Source organism: Vigna umbellata, chromosome 3, assembly GCF_029865625.1.
Source record: "Vigna umbellata cultivar VRB3 chromosome 3, Vumbellata_1.0, whole genome shotgun sequence".
Classification (NCBI taxonomy): Eukaryota; Viridiplantae; Streptophyta; class Magnoliopsida; order Fabales; family Fabaceae; genus Vigna; species Vigna umbellata.
Genome location: NC_142167.1, coordinates 52,131,783 through 52,151,318, shown reverse-complemented (window position 1 = coordinate 52,151,318; position 19,536 = coordinate 52,131,783). Strand labels below are relative to the sequence as shown.

The window sequence follows — 19,536 nt, the reverse complement described above, 5'->3', positions numbered from 1 at the left end:
TTCTGAAACCATTTTACATTATCCAACAATCAATTCCTCATCCAAAATCTGTTACTTTTGAAAGTTATTTCCAAAATAAGTGTTTTAATAAACAAAATGTTGAAATAGCTATTAGATACTTCATCAACTTTTTCTTCTATGTACATCTTGTTCAACATCCTCAATTCCACCTTCTCCTTTATGTCCATTGCTTAAGCAACATTGCTGAGATGTATTTCGAAAACCACAAGTAGTCTTTGCAAATGGAATCAAGGCATACCCTTATATGTGATGATTTATTTTTAATTTTTTTTATAGAGGGGTATCATTACGAAGATATTATATTATATATATATATATATATATATATATATATATATATATATATATATATATATATATATATATATATATATATATATATATATATATATATATGGGTTTGCTAACGCGTACGTTTTTCAGTTGGTACATTTTAGCAATGTGTACCGGGTTTTAGTAAACAAAAATATTCTCCTATATCATGGATTCTAAGTTTTAAGGTTAAGGGTATTTTAATAATTTTCATTCTCAAAACAAAAAAAAAAGAAAAACCTTAAACCCTTGCTCACCTCCTTCATTCCTCTCAACCCTTTTTCTTTCGTCTCTCTCACTCTAACATTTTCTTGTCATCATATGGTTGCACCAACTGAAAAAAATCAGAAACACTGACTGTTAAACAATCTTACAAAAAATGATTTTATAATGAATTTTCATTTTGTAATTTTTGTCTTATCTAATTTTATCCAATTTTCACAAGCATAAAGGAATTGGTAATTGAGCTGGAAAAGAAATACTCGTTGTTAAACAATTTCTTACAAAAAAATGATTTTATAATGAGTTTTCATTTTATAATTTTTGTCTTATATAATTTTATCTAATTTTCACAAACATAATGACATCAAAGGAATTGGTAATTGGCCTGGAAAAAATCACAAACACTCGTTGTTAAATAATTTCTTACAAAAAATGATTTTATAATGAGTTTTCATTTTATAATTTTTGTAGTATATAATTTTATCTAATTTTCACAAGCATAATGACATTCGAAGGAATTAGTAATTGGCCAGTAGAGAGGTTAGTGAAGATGATGAAATTGAAGAGATCTTTAATGAACCTTTGCCTGAAGGTGAATATGCCAATGACTTAACTCTTTACAAAAACAAATTATTTAACGGCAATTGTTTTTGATTTTTTCAATTGGAACTATAGTAGCAATCACAGAGAAAATGTTGGAGTGAGAGAGATGAAAGAGAAAGGGTTAAGAAGAATGAAAAAGATGAGTAAGAGTTTGGAAGGTTTCTTTTTTTAGTTTGGCGCGTTAACAAACTCATATATATATATATATATATATATATATATATATATATATATATATATATATATATATATATATATATATATATATATATATATATATATATATATATATATATATATATATTGGCTAGTTTGTTTTTTCCGAAATCTGAATGTTTATGCTTCTCTCTATCTTGAGTAAGTATCTATTTGTGTTTCAGATTCCTTATATCACTCAGATTTAGTGAAGTAATATGTGGTTTCCATGTAATATTGCAAATATCTTTTGGCTAGTTTATCAAAATTAAACTCAATGATAATTACTTAATGTACTTTGTTTTCTGTTTTTATGGTGTTGGGTTTGTGCCAGAAGTGAAAAATGTTTGGGTTTAGAAAAGCAGCGCCACCAGCAGCTGAGGCAGATAAGGCAACAACCCTTACTGCAGAAAAAAGAACTGTTTCAGAACCAGTCCTCCCAGTTCAAAAATCAAAGGGAAACCCTTTCGATGAAGATGATGATGATGATTGGGTGAGGAAGCCTTCCTCCACTGCATCAAAAGACAAAAACAGGTACAAGAATGATTTCCGTGACTCTGGGGGGCTAGAAAACCAAAGTGTGCAGGAGCTGGAAAACTATGCAGTTCACAAGTCTGAGGAGACAACAAACAGTGTCAACAATTGTTTGAGGATTGCTGAGGACATCAGAGATGAAGCCACAAGGACCCTTGACATGTTGAACGACCAGGGTGAGCAGATAACCAGGACCCACAATATGGTTGTTGATACTGAGAAGGATTTGAGTAGGGTATGACTATATCTGCTTTCATTTCTATCTTCAAAGTTCAGGTTATCTTTTTCTGATATCATCAAGAGTTTATTGATATCTCTGATAAGGCAGCATTTTGGTAAATAACATTTTAATGGCCTTCACCATTTTCAAGAGATTCACTTTGAATGAGCATAGGTTACCTAGTTCACTAATATTTTACAGCAAAGGTATCACGATTCTGAATTACGGATACAGTTCTTGTTTTGATTACTGTCTATCATGGCTGCATCAACTTTAAACATAGCATGCTATACTGAACTAGAGAAAATTTTAAACAACTATTCGAAGAAATTTAGAAGAAAATGAAAGCTCTGATTTCGTTTTTTCTTCTAACTCTAATGTTGTTTATAGTTCCAAAAACTTAAATTGTGATTATCAGGGTGAAAAACTCTTGAACAATCTTGGGGGCATATTCTCCAAACCTTGGAAGCCAAAGAAGACCAAGAGTATAGACGGCCCTATAACCACACCAGGTTTTCGCTTCTCATCCTTCACTTTTACAACTCAAAAATTTTGGTTTTTTTCTTCCACAGATAAGCCTTCCAATAATGGAATGTGGTGTATGAACAGATAAGCCTTCCAAAAAGGATGTAACCAATAAGGAAGATAGGCAGAAGTTGGGTTTAGCTCCTTTGCCTAAGGGACGCTCAGCACCTACCACACCTCCTAATGAATCTTCCACTACCTATGACAAATTAGATGTATGTGTTTTTCTCTATTATGCTATGATATGCCTATTAAGTATTGCTTTTTCTCTTTCATTGTATTGTCTCATGGTGTTACTGAAACAGTATGAGAAAGCTAAACAAGACGATGGACTCTCGGATCTAAGTGACATCTTGGGTGATTTGAAGGGTATGGCAATTAACATGGGAACTGAACTTGACAGGTAAATTGTTTGCCATTCTTTCATAATTATTCTTAGGTTTAATGTCTCAATAGGTTCCTATTTTTGTTCAGAATTTGAAATAGGTCCCTTTATTTTTTGGCGTCTTAATTGGGTTCTTATTTTGTTAATTTGATGCAAATAAATCCTTTCCGTCAATTTCATCAAACGGCGTTAATGAATGTGTGACGTGGCCTTACACGTGTCAATACTGTCCTCAGGCCACGTCACACATTCAATAACGCCGTTTGATGAAATTGACGGAAAAAATTTATTTGCATCAAATTAACAAAAATAAGGACCCAATTGAGACGCCAAAAAATAAAGGGACCTATTTCAAATTCTGAACAAAAATAGGGTGAGACATTAAACTTTATTCTTGTTGTTTATTGTTCGGATTCGCCATGATGTTCTGCTTATGAAATGGAGCAAATGATAATCTTAACCATTGAGCAAATGTACTGTGATAACTGCAGGCAAAACAAAGCTTTGGATAATCTTGGTGACGATGTTAATGAGCTGAACAATAGAGTCAAAGGTGCCAACCAGCGTGCACGCAAATTATTAGCGTGAAGTGACAGATGATAGCCTGAAACTGTTCGTGAGTTGAAGTTATTCATTTATTGTTTATTATTAATTTTTTTTTTTCAAATTTTCCACATCACTGTGTTACTGAAATCATTTGCCAAAGGATAGAGATTTTGTTCCTGTTTGGGATTGTTGTTTTTTACTTTCCAACAGCAGCAAAAAGTTGGCGTATATAAAAATGAAGTATGATATAGTTTGGGTGAATTATCTTAATAAATTAGTTCAACTCAAAAGACGTGTTAGGAATATTTATTTTTACATAGACAATAATGTCTGAGTAGTTTATATGTATCATACAATGGCAACAACACTAACAAAAGAATAATACGGAAAAGGGCCTTAGCATTTGTGGCGAGGAGCTAAGTGTCTTATTTTGTTTTCTCTAAAATTGAATCTATATCATTATCATATCCACGTTGAGAATTCAAGGGATTGTTAGCTTAAGAAAATGTTTTGAGCTATTAGGCTTTCTTCGTTTTAATAGATCTGGAAAAAATTGATTGAATGAATTTGAAGGTAAATTTTTTATTGTTTATTTGAGTGGATTTGGAAGTAAGTGAGAATGTATTTTGGAAGTAAATTTTTTTAATTTGTTACATCAATCAAATCTTACACTAATTCTCACAAATTTTACTTCTAAATCTAGTTTCACTTAAATTTAAAGCCAAATCCTCTCAAATTCATTCAATTACTCCATTTAAGTGAACAAATGATTAGTTTCGATTATTAAAACTTTACTTTATTGTTTGCTTTAAAAAACTGTGTAGGATGAAAATGAATAATGACATCAAGAAAGTAAAAGCTATTTTTATTGTTATTTATAGAAAGTTTTGAAAATAATATATAAAATAATATTTCAGTTATTAAAAAGAAAAATAGTTTATCAAGCCAAGGATATTAAATGATGTTGACTCTTCTGTTTAGAGATGAAAACGAGTGAAAATCATTTTTATTATCTCATATCCATCAACAGATTAAAAAGTCATTCTCATATTCAAACAATATAAAAATTTTGTTTCATTTCCATCTCTATATGATAACTAATATTCTCATACTCGTATACGTAATGATACCCATTTTTTTATTGTTTAAATATTAATTAATTATTTTTAGAAAAAATAAAAATCACATAAGGTAACATAACATTATCAAACATTCAATATAAAAAAACACATGCTCATATCTTCATTGTCAAATATTTAAAAAAAAATTATAATGGTGTAAATTTTAAATCAAAATTTCAAATAACAATTACATAAGAATGAAAGAATTATATAAAATATTTCATAATTACACAAAATAAAATTTTATGACAACTGAAACATCTATAAATTTTGCAAACATTAATGAAACAAAATTGAAAAAGTTAAAAATTATTTTTAAAAATTATAAAAAGAAAACTAAATATTTAAGTTTAAAAATATTTCAAATGTCTTATTATTAATCTCTTTTCTTATATATTGATAAAGCTGATATTGACGAAATCACACAAAAAAATATATTAAACTAATAATAATTCAAATTTAGACAAAAAGTATTTTTTTTGAATTTCAATCTAGGTTGAATGGAGTAAATAAGATTTAGGATAATAATATTAAATTATTATATTATAATAAATAAAATATTTTTATGCAATTGTGATGATAAAATTATACTTATGAGAATAAATTAAAAAATAAAAATAATTACATAAGAAATCATCAAATAAAAATTAAACGACAAATAAAACTATTATAAAGAAATAAAATATCAAAACTTAAGGAGTAAAAATAATGAAATGTCAAACCTAAAATCTATTTTATTAACTAAAATTGATAATACACCATTTGAATATGATGACACAAAAAGAAAAAAGAAATATAATCAAGATTATGATAAGAAAAAAATACTTTAAAAATTTATGTAAATTTTTTAAATATAGAACAAGTAAAAAATTATAAAAGAGAAGAAATAAAATAATATATATATATATATATATATATATATATATATATATATATATATATATATACTTTATTAATAATGTAATATAAATTTATTTTTTATATTATTTATGAGATTAGTTTAGTATTGATATGGTAAAAACACATAATATAATTAATTACATACACAACATGTTGATTTTGTTAATATAAAATTATTAATAATGATGGTGGAAACTAACATTATCAACACTCTCAAATTTAGAACTTTTGTTTATTTTCAAAGAAAAGGTGGCTTGACACAGAAAGACATATAACAATTAAGCAACAAGTCACAATCATTGTTCATGTACACTATTCTTTTAAATCAATCTAAAATAGAACGTATTTCTCTGTAAAGTTTCAGTTATGGTGTCACAATGCTATTGTCACAAAATTACATAAAAATATTTTGTGAGAGACAAACATATAAATTTTTTCTGTCTTCCACCACTAATTCCACACAATTTAACTGATTTTTGTTTTAGAGCCAAGAATTTTCACAAATATGCTAACTTCACAAGGAATTTTACGGGATTTATTATGGCTAGACTAAAAAATAAATTTGATCTTTTCTTAAATAACAAAGGCATTTGAGGGCAATTAGACCAACTCATAACTTAGCATCCTATTTTCTTATGTTTGAAAACCTAAATGAAACCAAACATCATTTTATACCCACACTAGTAAAAAAAAACTATTTTAACGCATTATATACGCCTCGGTTTTACTGAAACCGGAATGTATAAAAACATGGTGGCAGTTTTGTAAATACATCGGTTATTTTTGAACCGGTGCCTATGTTTGTTACTGTCTCGGGTAGAAGGACAACCAAAGCATAAAAGTCATGTCACTTCACCACTATCAAGGGGTTTTTTTTCTGATAAAGCGCTATTACCTCGGTTCAACTCATAACCGAGGCATAATATGCGTTACAAGGGTGAGCTAACAGAAAATAATACAAGATAATATACAATAACTGCACACATCTACCCTATTCAGATATTTATCCCCAATCCATAAAGTGAATCACATTCCCATCATAAACAATCACATTACCACAAACACCCGTAGTGTATCCCTCCTTACCCTAGCATACCACTTATTCATTAGAATCTATCATTTCAAGTCCTATGACACTCAAACCCATCCTCTTCCCTCTAAGACTTTTTCCCAGAATAAACAATGCCCTTTAACAACACCCTAAGCTCTCATAGACCTTCACTCGATCAAATTATTACTCTCACCATCAAAGTTCCTGCCTCTTTTGCTAATGACCAAAAGTTTCTATCTTAACAATATAAATAGGAGGTGTTTAATATAGTAACAAATATGTATAAGATTAATTGTCATTGTATTGAATATACATATTGAGCACTTTATTTATAATAGAAGAAATATAGACAAAGTTCATAGTACTAATAAGGAGTAATAACAAACTAACTAAAGATAAAAGATAAAAATAAGATATTTATCTAAGGGGTGTTGCTCCCTCCACCCCCACACATCTCTTCCTCCACCTCCCCTTTACTATTTTGCCCCTTCCTCCACCTTTCCTTTACTATTTTGCCCCTCAGTAAAATTTTATTTTAAAATTGTTGTTTATTAATTTTATTCATTTATAACATATTTCACTGATAACCTACGTAGTTCCTTGTATGAGTAAAATATTTTTCTACAAAGCTTGGTGATCGTGAAAAGAATTATCAAACAATCTTCTTCTTGTTCTCGGTGCAGTACGTGGTGCAGTGCGTTTATGGTGTAGTGTCCTTGTCGTGGTTCCTCTCCAGGTACGTAGTCATAATCCTTCCAATAATCCTAAACCCTAAATCCTTCCCATACTTCCAATAATCCTTTTAATATCCAAGCCTATAATCCTTGCATGAGCCGCAAAACGTAGTAAAATAAAAACGAAACGTAAAAGGAACACTGCCTATGGACGGATGACATCCTTCAACGGATGTCAACATCCGTTTAAGGCAAAACGGATGTCGACATCCGTTTAAGGCAAAACGGATGTCGACATCCGTTTTGCCTTCAACGGATGTTGACATCCGTTGAAGGATGTCATCCGTCCAGAGGCAGTGTTCCTTTTACGTTTCGTTTTTATTTTATTTGTTTATTTTATTTACAGTAATTTATATTTAAATTTATAATTTTAAATGTTATATATGGTTAGTTTTTAAACGTAATAATTTTGTTAAAATATGAATTTGTTATAGGTGGAGAAGAAGCTTAACGGAAGAGAGAAAGGTAAACGAAAATGGAAGAGAGGAAGAGGTGCAGAGGGAAGTAAATCAGAAGTTTTAAATAAATTAAAATATTAAAATAATAAAAATAAAAAATTTTAACTTTTGAGGATATAATTGTCATTTTAGAAGGATATAATTGGCATTTTAGAAAATTGGGGAGGTAGAGGAAGAGACGTGTGAGGGTGGAGGGAGTAACACCCTTATCTAAGATATCTAATAATAATCTAATAGAAGACATACATAACCCAATTGGGTTTATTTTCTAAATATTTATAAAAGCCCATTATTTTCATAATATAATAAAATAAAATTATCTTTAACTTAATTAATTATATTTTAATATTTTTATTTTAATTGATTAGGATAAGTCCCTAAATAATATATTCTATTTTTTTATTATTATCTAATAATAATATCTAATAATTATTTTTCTAATTGAATAATTTTTCACCAAATCTCATTTTTTAGAAAATCTTTCAAAATAAAATAAATCATTAAAATAAAAATAACAAACTATTTTATCGTTTATTTAAATAGTTAACCACATTTGTATATTTTTTCATAATATTAAAATTTCTAGAATCTCACATTCCCCTACCAAAAGCAACTTTTTCATCACCAAAAATGTACTTACAATATCTTCTGCTTTTCTATGATAAGACTTCAGAGAAATACTTAAAATTATAGTTAAACAAACACAAACATAAATTATTATAAATATTAATACACACCGCGGTTACACGTAAAACAAATAATAAAAGACATAAACATATATTATGCACACAACAAGTTATCACCAATCTACAAGAATTTGCTCTAACCATTTGTGTTACCCTTAACTTCTATAGTAATTATCTTTTCTTATTTTAAATAACGACTCTCATGACTACAACATTTTCTAGATTTGGAATGGGTACTTATGAAATATTAAAGTTTATATAATTTTAAAATATTGGAATTACATAATTATAGAATATCATACAATTATGTAATATAAGATATCATATATATATATATATATATATATATATATATATATATATATATATATATATATATATATAAGTCCTATATTTATTAAAAAAACAATTTATGTTACTGTGTTTAAAGATTTTTGTTTTGTTGAGAGGCTGAGGCAAAGAAGGTCTGTCTCTACCAGTGAAAATTAGTGTAGATGAGAAAAATAATTTCAACAATGATATTTAATTTATTAGGTATGTAAATGAAAGTAATATTATAGATATTTAAAACAAAACCCAAGCATACCTAAGAATTATTATATAAAAGTATGTTTTAATTTTCAATACTAATATAAACAATTCAATGATAAAATATATATAAGTTGGTTATTTAAAGTTAAGGGCAACCGATAATAAAAAGCTAAAATGTGTTTTTGTCTTCTCTACTTTAAAATTGATGAATTATTTTTATATTTTTTGAAAATATTTTATTTTATTATTTTTTATACGTATATTTAGTGAATGATTATGTTTGATTTTATTTGGTGCAATGTGAAATGCATATATATAGTTATATGTATGTATAGTTAGAAAGATATCTTATTAAAGATATAAAATAATTAAAAATATCTTATTAAAAATATTGATAAGCAGAAGATAAAATAATCAAAAAGATAATCAAGAATATTTAACTAAAAATATTCATAAACAAATTATAAACAATCAACCAGATATTAGGTAAGTTTGTTTATATTTTATTCTGTTTATATTTTATTGGGCTTATGTCAGTTTAAGGTCCATAATACAAATTATAAATAGAGAGTCAGTGCCACAAATATGTTTTACTCACACTCCACTACATTCTATTAACGTTACATCAGAACTCAAACATACAATTGTGAGATATATATATATTACTTGTCACTGCACTTCTGACAGTGGATAACATGTTTTCCGTTAGACCAATTTTGTGTAAACCCTTTGTGATGTCTGTTTTCTGTGTCGTCTTCTTTTCGCTTTTAGTTCTTATGTTTTTCGATTTTAGCTTAATCATGTTATGCTTTCGTTATTAATATTTGTCAAGGCAAAGTTAATAAGATGTTTTTGTTTATGAGAATTGTGCAAAGTTGATGATCAATGACAAAATTTATGGTAGATCTCGTTATCAAAATTGTCTTTACAAAAGCCACTTTATAAATTAATATGCTCATATATTAATGAACTATATAGAAGTTAGAAATCAACAAAATTAATTAACATAATCCCACCGTAATAATATTTCTTTCATATTTCTTTAATAATTTTTCTTTAATAATTTTATAATATCAGATGTTTGTAATAATTTTATAATTTCAGTGGTATAGTGTTGTTCTATCTTATTCCTTGGAGATACTGCCGCCCCTGAATTAGAGGGTTGGGAAATTATATTTTATTATTTTAGAATCAGAGGGTTGGGAAATAATATTTTATTATTTTTTATTTTAGAGTTTGGAATAACTTTTCTTTAATTTCTGATTGTAGAATGTAAGGGTATTTAAAATTAATAAAGGGGTTTTTGAGCCTTATGTGGGGCAGTCAGGTTGGAGGGTTTGGAGTAAGGACTCTATGATAGCGTGTATATGGGTAGGTACTATTTAAGATTACTGTGATATATATATATATATATATATATATATATATATATATATATATATATATATATATATATATATATATATATATATCCCTGATCATAATGCCTTTTTGGTGACCAATTGGGGGAAAGTATCTACTATGATGAAAATTAGACAAGTAGTTTACCAAATAAGAACCATGATATATATATATTATATTAACATATGAAACGTATGATATAAATTGTTATCATAATATATATATGTATGTATAGTATTAAGTGTTATGGAAATATAAGTTAGGAAAGCATGATATATATATTATATTAACATATGAAACGTATGATATAAATTGTTATCATAATATATATATATATATATATATATATATGTATATTATTAAATGTTATGGAAATATAGGAAAGTATGATATATATTATATTAGCATATGAAATGTATGAATTGTTATCATAATATATACAGGGGTTTGCTAACGTGCGTACGCCTGTTTTTCAGTTGGTACATTTTAGCAATGTGTACCGGGTTTTAGTAGACAAAAATACCCTTATATAACATAGATTCTAAGTTTAAAGGTTAAGGGTATTTTAATAATTTTCATTCTCAAAACTAAAAAAAAAGAAACCCCCAAACCCTTCTTCACCTCCCTCATTCCTCTCAACCCTTTCTCTTTCATCTCTCTCGCTCCAACATTTTCTTTGTCATCCTATGGTAGCCCCAACTGAAAAAAATCAGAAACACTGGCGGTTAAACAATCTTACAAAAAATGATTTTATAATGAGTTTTTCATTTTATAATTTTTGTCTTAATCCAATTTTCACAAGCATATAAAGAAATTGGTAATTGACCTGGAAAAAATCAGAAATACTCGTTTTTAAACAATTTTTTACAAAAAATGATTTTATAATGAGTTTTCATTTTATAATTTTTGTCTTATCTAATTTTATCTAATTTTCAGAAGCACAATGACATCAAAGGAATTGGTAATTGACCTGTAAAAAAAAATCAGAAACACTCGTTGTTAAACAATTTCTTACAAAAAATGATTTTATAATGAGTTTTCATTTTATAATTTTTGTCGTATATAATTTTATCTAATTTTCACAAGCATAATGACATCCAAAGAAATTGGTAATTGGCCTGGAGGGTTTTTTTAGAGATGATTATTCAACATATGCAGATGATGAAATTAGAGAGGTTAGTGAAGATGGTGAAATTGAAGAGATCTTGAATGAATCTTTGTCTGAAGGTGAATATGTCAATGACTCAACTCTTTACAAAAGCAAATTGTTTAACGGCAAGTGTTAAGATGGTGAAATTGAAGAGATCTTGAATGAATCTTTGTCTGAAGGTGAATATGTCAATGACTCAACTCTTTACAAAGACAAATTGTTTAAGGCAAGTGTTTCTGATTTTTTCAATTGGGGCTACAATAGGGATGACCGAGAAAATGTTGGAGTGAGAGAGATGAAAGAGAAAGGGTTGAGAGGAATGAGAGAGGTGAGTAAGGGTTTGGGGGTTTCTTTTTTTTTTTTTTTAGTTTTGAGAATGAAAATTATTAAAATACCCTTAACCTTAAAACTTAGAATCCATGATATATAAGGGTATTTTTGTCTACTAAAACCCGGTACACATTGCTAAAATGTACCAACTGAAAAACAGGCGTACGCGCGTTAGCAAACCCCATATATATATATATATATATATATATACATATATATATAGATATAGATATATATATATACATATATATATATATACATATATATATATATATATATGTATATATATATATATATATATATATATATATGTATATATATATATCTATATCTATATATATATGTGTATATATATATATATATATATATATATATGTATATATATATATGAACGTAAACTGGTGCATAAAGGGGATCTCACTAATTTTTCTTCTTCTGTTTGGATTGATTGATGTTGTTTGACTGCCAGGATGTATGTATGATGTTGTTGAGTGGTTGTAAAACATATGAATGTGAACTACAATGATGTAATTGAGTATGAAGTGGACATCTCAGGGTGAGATGATTGAAAGTGATGTGTGGGATGTTGAGGTTGTTCTGTATAACTGTATGGAGCTTTGAACTGGTATGTCTATCCCTATACTCGAAGCACTGTTCATGCTCAAATAGAGGAGAGCAGTGTAAGTGGTGAGAGTAGAGGGAGTGGTGAGAGTAGAGGGAGGTTCTCGTCTATAGTCTTAGAGTTTAGGCATAGACATATGGGGGATTTACCTTGCATAGCGTTGGGGAGTGGGATTTACCTTGCATAGTGTTGGGGAGTGCCAGTTGAACTACGCAAGTGCAAAGACGACCAATAGTTCGACAGTTATACCAATCCGGATGAGTCGTGTGAGTGGTTGAGTCATGGTTTAAAGTGGTATGTCTTGATTGTTCTTTATATGTAGCTAAGCACGATGATATTTATTGATTGAACTGTATGATTACTACTTGTTTATCTAGCTTACCCTTGCTTTTTTTGTTGTGTGCTGCTTGTGTAATACACTGTTTAAGTTTTAAGTTTTGTGCTTTTGTCGATGACTGTAATATCAGCTACTGAACTACTATTCTACTATGATTGTTCTCTTTATTGGAATGTGGACGCCTAAGTTATATGATTGTGGTTATTATATATTTGAGATGCCATAATAACAGACAAAAAGAAAATGTATACGTATAATAGGTACTTTATATATATATATATATATATATATATATATATATATACACTCACTTGCTTGAATGACAATTAGATAAAGTTGTATGTAAATTTTGTTCTTATTCTAAATGAACCGAAAAGTTGAGGAAAATAGTTTAATTGTGCAACTCAGTACCTCAAGAAACTCTGCTCCAATTTCAAGTTTTGTTCTTCTAATGCTATGGCGTTTTGGGGAAGAACCAACATCGGTTAATCGACACCAATAGACATGCCAAACGCTATGACCCAGTTTTGTTCCATATGAAGTGTTGTTCTATCTCATTCCTTGTTTGAGTGATAAAGGTTGAAGTGATCCATATAAAGATAACTTTTTTCCAATTAGAGAAGGGTGTTTGAGGTACAACGGACCTCCAATATGTTTATCTACGAACTAAACTAGAAATGGAAATACAGACATACCTTTGCAAGTAGCAGAATGGGGTTCATCCACGCAGAAACATTGAAATCCTCCATCTCCTTCATCAACTCCACACTCTCCACCAGAATTACTGCATTTCTCACACTCCCCGTTATCTCCCTCCCAATTCAACTCAAAACCATTCTGTAACGCATCGATTATTTTTTTTTCAAGCACAAGTGAAGCGTTGGTTTCAAATATTGGAATCACCACAACCGTGCAACTCCCCGTGTACGAAGGTACAGGTAGGGGAGTGTAGTAGACATTTTTATCAGCACCACAACTTTGAGTAAGCAGATCCGTCTGTGGTAAAGAGGGAGGTGAATTGGAAGGGCAATCATAAAAGAGCGTGACGTTACCAAGATCATTGTATTGGTGATCATATTGAAAGTGAGCGTTATCAAAGGAGTTGTTTTTGTACTCACTATATTATCCCAATAATCATCCCTGGCCACTGTTCTTGTACTCACTCACACACACAGATATTATCCCAATAATCATCCCTGGCCACTTATTGTCTGTGTTGTATTATACCAATCAAGAATACGGTACTTGGCATTGTTGATGGTTATCATGGGGACTTGTTTTTCACACGTGAGCTTCTCTTCGCCGCAATAACTATCTCTGTTTTCTCCGGAGAAGGGGTACCTGAGATCCAGCTTGGTATCTCCGCATGTAAAAGCGTTACTACAGTTGGTGTATCGAGCATCATTCTCACAAAGATAGGTCGGAGCAATGGTTGAGATGAGCAACAGAACGAATATGAAAGAAGGGTGAAGAGTTAGCTTAGGTTTCATTGGTTTTATGAGTTTTAATTAAAATAGATCAAGTATACAAAAGTTATTAAATTTACTAGTATAGTAAAAATTATATATAAATATTTATATATAGTTATTAATTAAACAAGTTTAGGTAAATAAAATTTTATTTTAAGTAATAAAATATTTCTAAAAATGTTAAAGTTGATTTAAATATAATTAAAGAAATATTTAATAAAAATATCAATTTAAAATTTATACAAAAATAAATAAATTTTGTCCCATCTTATAAAATTACTCTATATTAACAAAACTTGAAAATAAATTGAATTAAAAAAGCCAAATATAAAAACTATATTAAGATGGTCAATGCCACATAACACAATTATCACACAGCGCAATTATAAAGTGACACGTAAAAAAATTTCAATTATTTTTTAAAAAATAAGAAAATTAAAAAAGTAAAATAAATTTTAAAAAATAAACACAAATTTAGACTTGACGTTGTACGTAACATGATTTGTACATTACTAAAGTAAAAAATCTAATTAGACAAACTGAAAACAAAAACGAAAACCAAAAGAGTAATTATTTTTTTTTTTTATAATGAAATAACATTCTTCAAGACAGCCTTTATACTTTGTGTTTCAAAAACACAATTTATCTATATCCATAAAACTTTTTAAAAAGTGTCCATTTTTTAAAATCCTCACCATTAAATTTTCCCTTAAACATTCATTTAAAACCAGTCATTCTTTTCAGAAAAGCCCACTATGTTTTCTTGGCTTCCTGCATGGCAACTAAAGCATTATAAGTTATAACCTTGGACATTCCTAGTAAAATATAAAATCAATATGGCAATTTTACCCTACAAACAAATTTATAATTTAAATTAAACTCAAATATATATATATATATATATATATATATATATATATATATATATATATAGTTTAAGATAGTCTCATATTTTATGATAACTCTTATTATATCAATAAAATCATCAGTTATGAGTATGGTTAATAAATCATTTGTTTTGTTCAAGATATCTAAATACAGCTATGAAGGCTATATTGGAAATCTAGTATCATCTAAATATATAACCAATACACACTCAATAAATGAACAAAAAACATCATTTTACGCAAAAGCTCAATCTAAAAATTCACTTTACACAAAAACTCAATCTAAAAATTCACTTTACACAAAAACTCAATCAGTACCATTTTCTTCATAAAATACCATCTTTAGTTTAAAAATTTTCTAAAAGTTGAAGATTTTGTTTATAAGGCTGTGTAAAAATCAAAGATAACTATTCTTATATAGATAGTTGGCTTTCTTTATCTAGTAGAACATTTTTGTTGTTGTTGAGTAAGAAAACACTTTAGGTATACATCAAGAACACCGTCTAATGAACACAATATTGATTAAAACACATGAACCCTAAAATAAGCTCTCTCTATTTCCTCCAACTTTCCTATGTGTGTGGCTAACCCGGGAAGTCACAAGCCTTTGAATTCAACATTAATGTACCCATTCCTCCCACAAGCCCCATCATCCCAACTCCTTCACATATAAACTCCATGACTCCTTTCATGATGAGATGTGATTGCTGACTAAATATACAAACCCTAAATTAATTGAGTGAGCCCTACCCTTTTCTCCCTCATTACATACCCTCATGTGTCTCTTGCTTTCCATTAATACTCTTCATTTCCCTAAATTCAACTCACCAATCTCTTCTCACACTTCCTTCATCTTTTTCCCATAACCTTCACAACCATCACTTTTTCTTCCCCCTCCCCTGTTTCTCTCTTTCTCTCTGTTTCACAAATGAAGAGCTCTCTGTTTTCAACCACATGGAGCAGCTTCATCACCCTCTTTCTCCTCTTCTCTTTCTTTCTCTTCTTCTCTTCACCCACCTCCAAACTTCCACCATCTTCAACTTCCTCAGACAACACCCTCCACCATCTCCATCACCACCTCCTTCGCTACTGTGATTCTTTTACCAAGAGAAACCCACGTTCCTTGTGCACTGAGCTCCATAAAATCCACCAAAGATTAATTCAAACCATTCCACCCTCCCAAGATTTTGACCCAAGATTTGGTGCAGAGAAGAGACTAGTCCCCTCTGGGCCAAACCCACTTCACAACTGATTATTTATACCAGTTTCACCACTTTTATCACCCTTCATATATCTATCTTTTTCTTCTGCATGAACAACTTCTGCAAACTATTTCCATCACACCCTTCAGTCAACCAAGTCAAAACCGTTTCCTCCTTCACTGTTCATAACTATCACCTTTCTTGGTAACCTTTATGGCTCTCTACCCTCACGTTTAATCTTCCGCATACTTGCGCACCCCACATGGCTAGAAGATTGAATAGTTATATATCAATGGCTAGAGGTACTATGGCATGCAGAAAGATACCATCTTTGGTGGCAAGGCTTTGACTTGCAGTCATGGTTACAGTTATGTTGTGTAGTTGTGTTCTTCGATATTGCTAGATTTTATGAAAGAATTTCACCGATGGGAGAATTATATATGGTCGTTTACACCTCAAAATCTTTGAAGTTGCAGTCATCACAGAAGGATATTCAAGTGTGACTTCGTTGGAGAGGTTCTTACCTTTGTACTTTTGTGTGACAACACAAAAATTGTATATTGTGTTTTACTTCTTGATTATTTTGTTTTTTTTACTTCTTTTTCTTTATTTAGTCTTGGACAAATCCCATTTGGCCATTTCCATGCTTGTTTTTGGTTTTGTAGTCTTGTAATTAAGGAGTAGAGTTTGAGAGAGGATAGAGAATGTTGTAGAAAAGAAGGGCTGAATCTGAAAACAAGCATGGAAATGGTCCTTAACGGGGCAGCTTTGAAGAGAATATGGTTGGAAGTGTAGGTCGGGAGGACCCCATGAGTTTCACTAATATGGAACCACCAAAGGACAATGACGTTTCTATTTATGAAGGTTTTGGGTCAGTTTCTGAGGTCAAATTGGCTAACTCATGGCATCATGTCGGTCTGCAACATTTTTTCTAATTTTTAAATATTCATTTATAGTTGATATTTGAGTTAATGGACGTGACTTCTTAGGTTGTTTTTTTTATAATGTTTATTATTTATTTTGACAAGTCACGTTTCTCTATTTATTTGAAACAGTTGGGTGTGTATAATTCCTGTCCACGATGATTGAAAAGGTGCATCTGTCATTATTAAATTTATGCAATATCGATCTTCCCAACAAATACAGATGGGTGCTAGCTTAACTGGTATGGCTTTTGATGGAAAACGTGGTCTGCAAATTTCTGATCAATTAGGTCACAAAATCTGTTGGAACCAACACTCTAGAATATGTGGATATGAATTTTAGGGCTAGGGCTACTTAGCTACTTTACTAGTTGAGTGAATTTGGGACAAGCATGAAAGGAAAATCAAATATATATAGGGTTACTTTTAGTTTGTAGTCAATATGTTCTAAATGTTTTAATTCAAATCTATTGTTGGATTGATCTTCCTTGTGCATAAACCAATCTTCGGAAGAAAAATAAAACTTAATATCCCATTTTAAAACTATTTGATTCTTTATTTATTAATATCAAACTTAGTAACATAATTTATTTAGAAATAGAGAGTATATTTCAGTATATATTAAAAGTGTATATATGATGATGTTTGTATTTATTATTATTAAATAAATAATATATATATATATATATATATATATATATATATATATTAATTATTAATTATATATATATATATATATATATATATATATATATATATATATATATTATAGGTTTAAACCCTCTGTTGGTCTTCAAGTTTGTATGGAAATCTCAGTTCGGTCCTCGTTTTTTCATCTGTCTCAATTGGGTCATATTTTTTGTAAAAATGAGCACATTGTACCATAACCGTTAAATGGTGTGAGACGACGTTAAATTGATACGAGCTGGATTTTTTCATTTAGCGACGTGGCATGGTGCACTAAAACACAATGTCCAATCGACCCCCTCGTTATGCGTCTCTACTTCCTCCGTGGCGGCAACCGTGTCTGGCTTTCTAGCTTCCTCGAAACAGTCGACTTCCCCTTCATGCTACTCCCCCTCGTCGTCTCTTACTTCCGCGGTCGCGCAGCGGTGGTAGCGGCGGGGACCACTAAACCCAGTCCGGTCTCGATGAAACCCCCTCTCCTCGCGGCCTCCGTCTTCATCGGAGTCCTCACCGGCCTCGACGACTATCTCTACGCCTACGGCGTGGCGCGCCTCCCCGTGTCCACGTCATCACTCATCATCGCCACACAACTCGGCTTCACCGCCCCTGTTCGCGTTCCTGCTGGTGCGCCAGAAGTTCACCTCGTACTCCGTGAACGCAGTAGTTTTGCTTACTGTCGGCGCCGGCGTTCTGGCGCTCCACAGCAGCGGAGACCGCCCCCCGGCGAGTCTGTGAAGGCCTACGTGATGGGGTTCGTGATGACAGTAATCGCTACAGCATTGTACGACTTCGTGTTACCCATGGTGGAGTTGGTGAACAAAAAAACCAAACAACCCATTACCTATTCCCTTGTCATGGAGATTCAGTTCGTGATGTGCTTCTCCGCAACTCTCTTTTGCCTCATCGGCATGATCATTAACAATGACTTTAAGGTATACTTAACAACGTATTAGCCGTAAAAATAGTTAATTTTGTTATTAATCATCTGAATTTATGGCAGGTGATTCCGAGAGAAGCTAAAACATTCAAGCAAAGCCACGTCGCTAAATGAAAAAATCCAGCTCGTATCAATTTAACGCCGTCTCACACCACTTAACGATTATGGTACAATGTGCTCATTTTTACAAAAAATATGACCCAATTGAGACAGATGAAAAAACGAGGACCGAACTGAGATTTCCATACAAACTTGAGGACCAAGGGAGGGTTTAAACCTATATTATATTTATTTTATTTTTAGTTGACGTGAAAAATTTTCAATATATCTAAGCATATACATTTCAAACATAACATTAAACAATAATAAATGGTTTGATAGTGATCTATTAATGATGACATGATAAACTCAATAAATAATCAATCTCAATAGTATAAATTTTAAATGACTGATATCATCTTAAGAGTGAATTTCTATTTAATAACCCTATAAAATCAACTTATAAAATAAAGATTTATATACTCTAAATTCGCTTTATTTCTAGTTT

At 30.2% G+C, this 19,536-nt stretch overlaps 2 protein-coding genes, 1 long non-coding RNA gene and 1 pseudogene across 4 annotated transcripts; 3 read left to right on the top strand and 1 right to left on the bottom strand.

Moving 5' to 3' along the window:
- Nucleotides 1–1,688: 1,688 nt before the first annotated feature.
- On the top strand, nt 1,689–3,811 carry LOC124826231 (putative SNAP25 homologous protein SNAP30). 2 transcript variants are annotated; one of them, XM_047299013.2, is made up of 5 exons: nt 1,689–2,122; nt 2,526–2,619; nt 2,717–2,847; nt 2,938–3,035; nt 3,509–3,811. In XM_047299013.2, the coding sequence occupies exons 1-5, from the start codon at nt 1,697–1,699 to the stop codon at nt 3,603–3,605; spliced, it is 846 nt and encodes a 281-aa protein (XP_047154969.1). In that variant the 5' UTR covers nt 1,689–1,696; the 3' UTR covers nt 3,606–3,811. The 2 variants fall into 2 exon arrangements, with proteins under 2 accessions (XP_047154969.1, XP_087966504.1); XM_088110378.1 differs by having other exon boundaries at nt 2,717–3,035.
- Nucleotides 3,812–13,550: 9,739 nt separating this feature from the next.
- Nucleotides 13,551–14,374, bottom strand: LOC124826232 (LEAF RUST 10 DISEASE-RESISTANCE LOCUS RECEPTOR-LIKE PROTEIN KINASE-like 2.1). Its single transcript, XM_088109701.1, is given in 3 exon segments — nt 13,551–14,001; nt 14,048–14,098; nt 14,100–14,374. Coding segments are annotated over 3 exon segments (777 nt in total).
- Nucleotides 14,375–16,501: 2,127 nt separating this feature from the next.
- LOC148202916 (uncharacterized) lies at nt 16,502–17,847 on the top strand. The gene is made up of 2 exons (XR_015785141.1): nt 16,502–17,353; nt 17,498–17,847. It is a non-coding gene; the product is annotated as an uncharacterized LOC148202916 (long non-coding RNA).
- A 412-nt stretch (nt 17,848–18,259) lies between these two features.
- Nucleotides 18,260–19,103, top strand: LOC148202915 (purine permease 1 pseudogene; annotated as a pseudogene).
- Nucleotides 19,104–19,536: the final 433 nt, after the last annotated feature.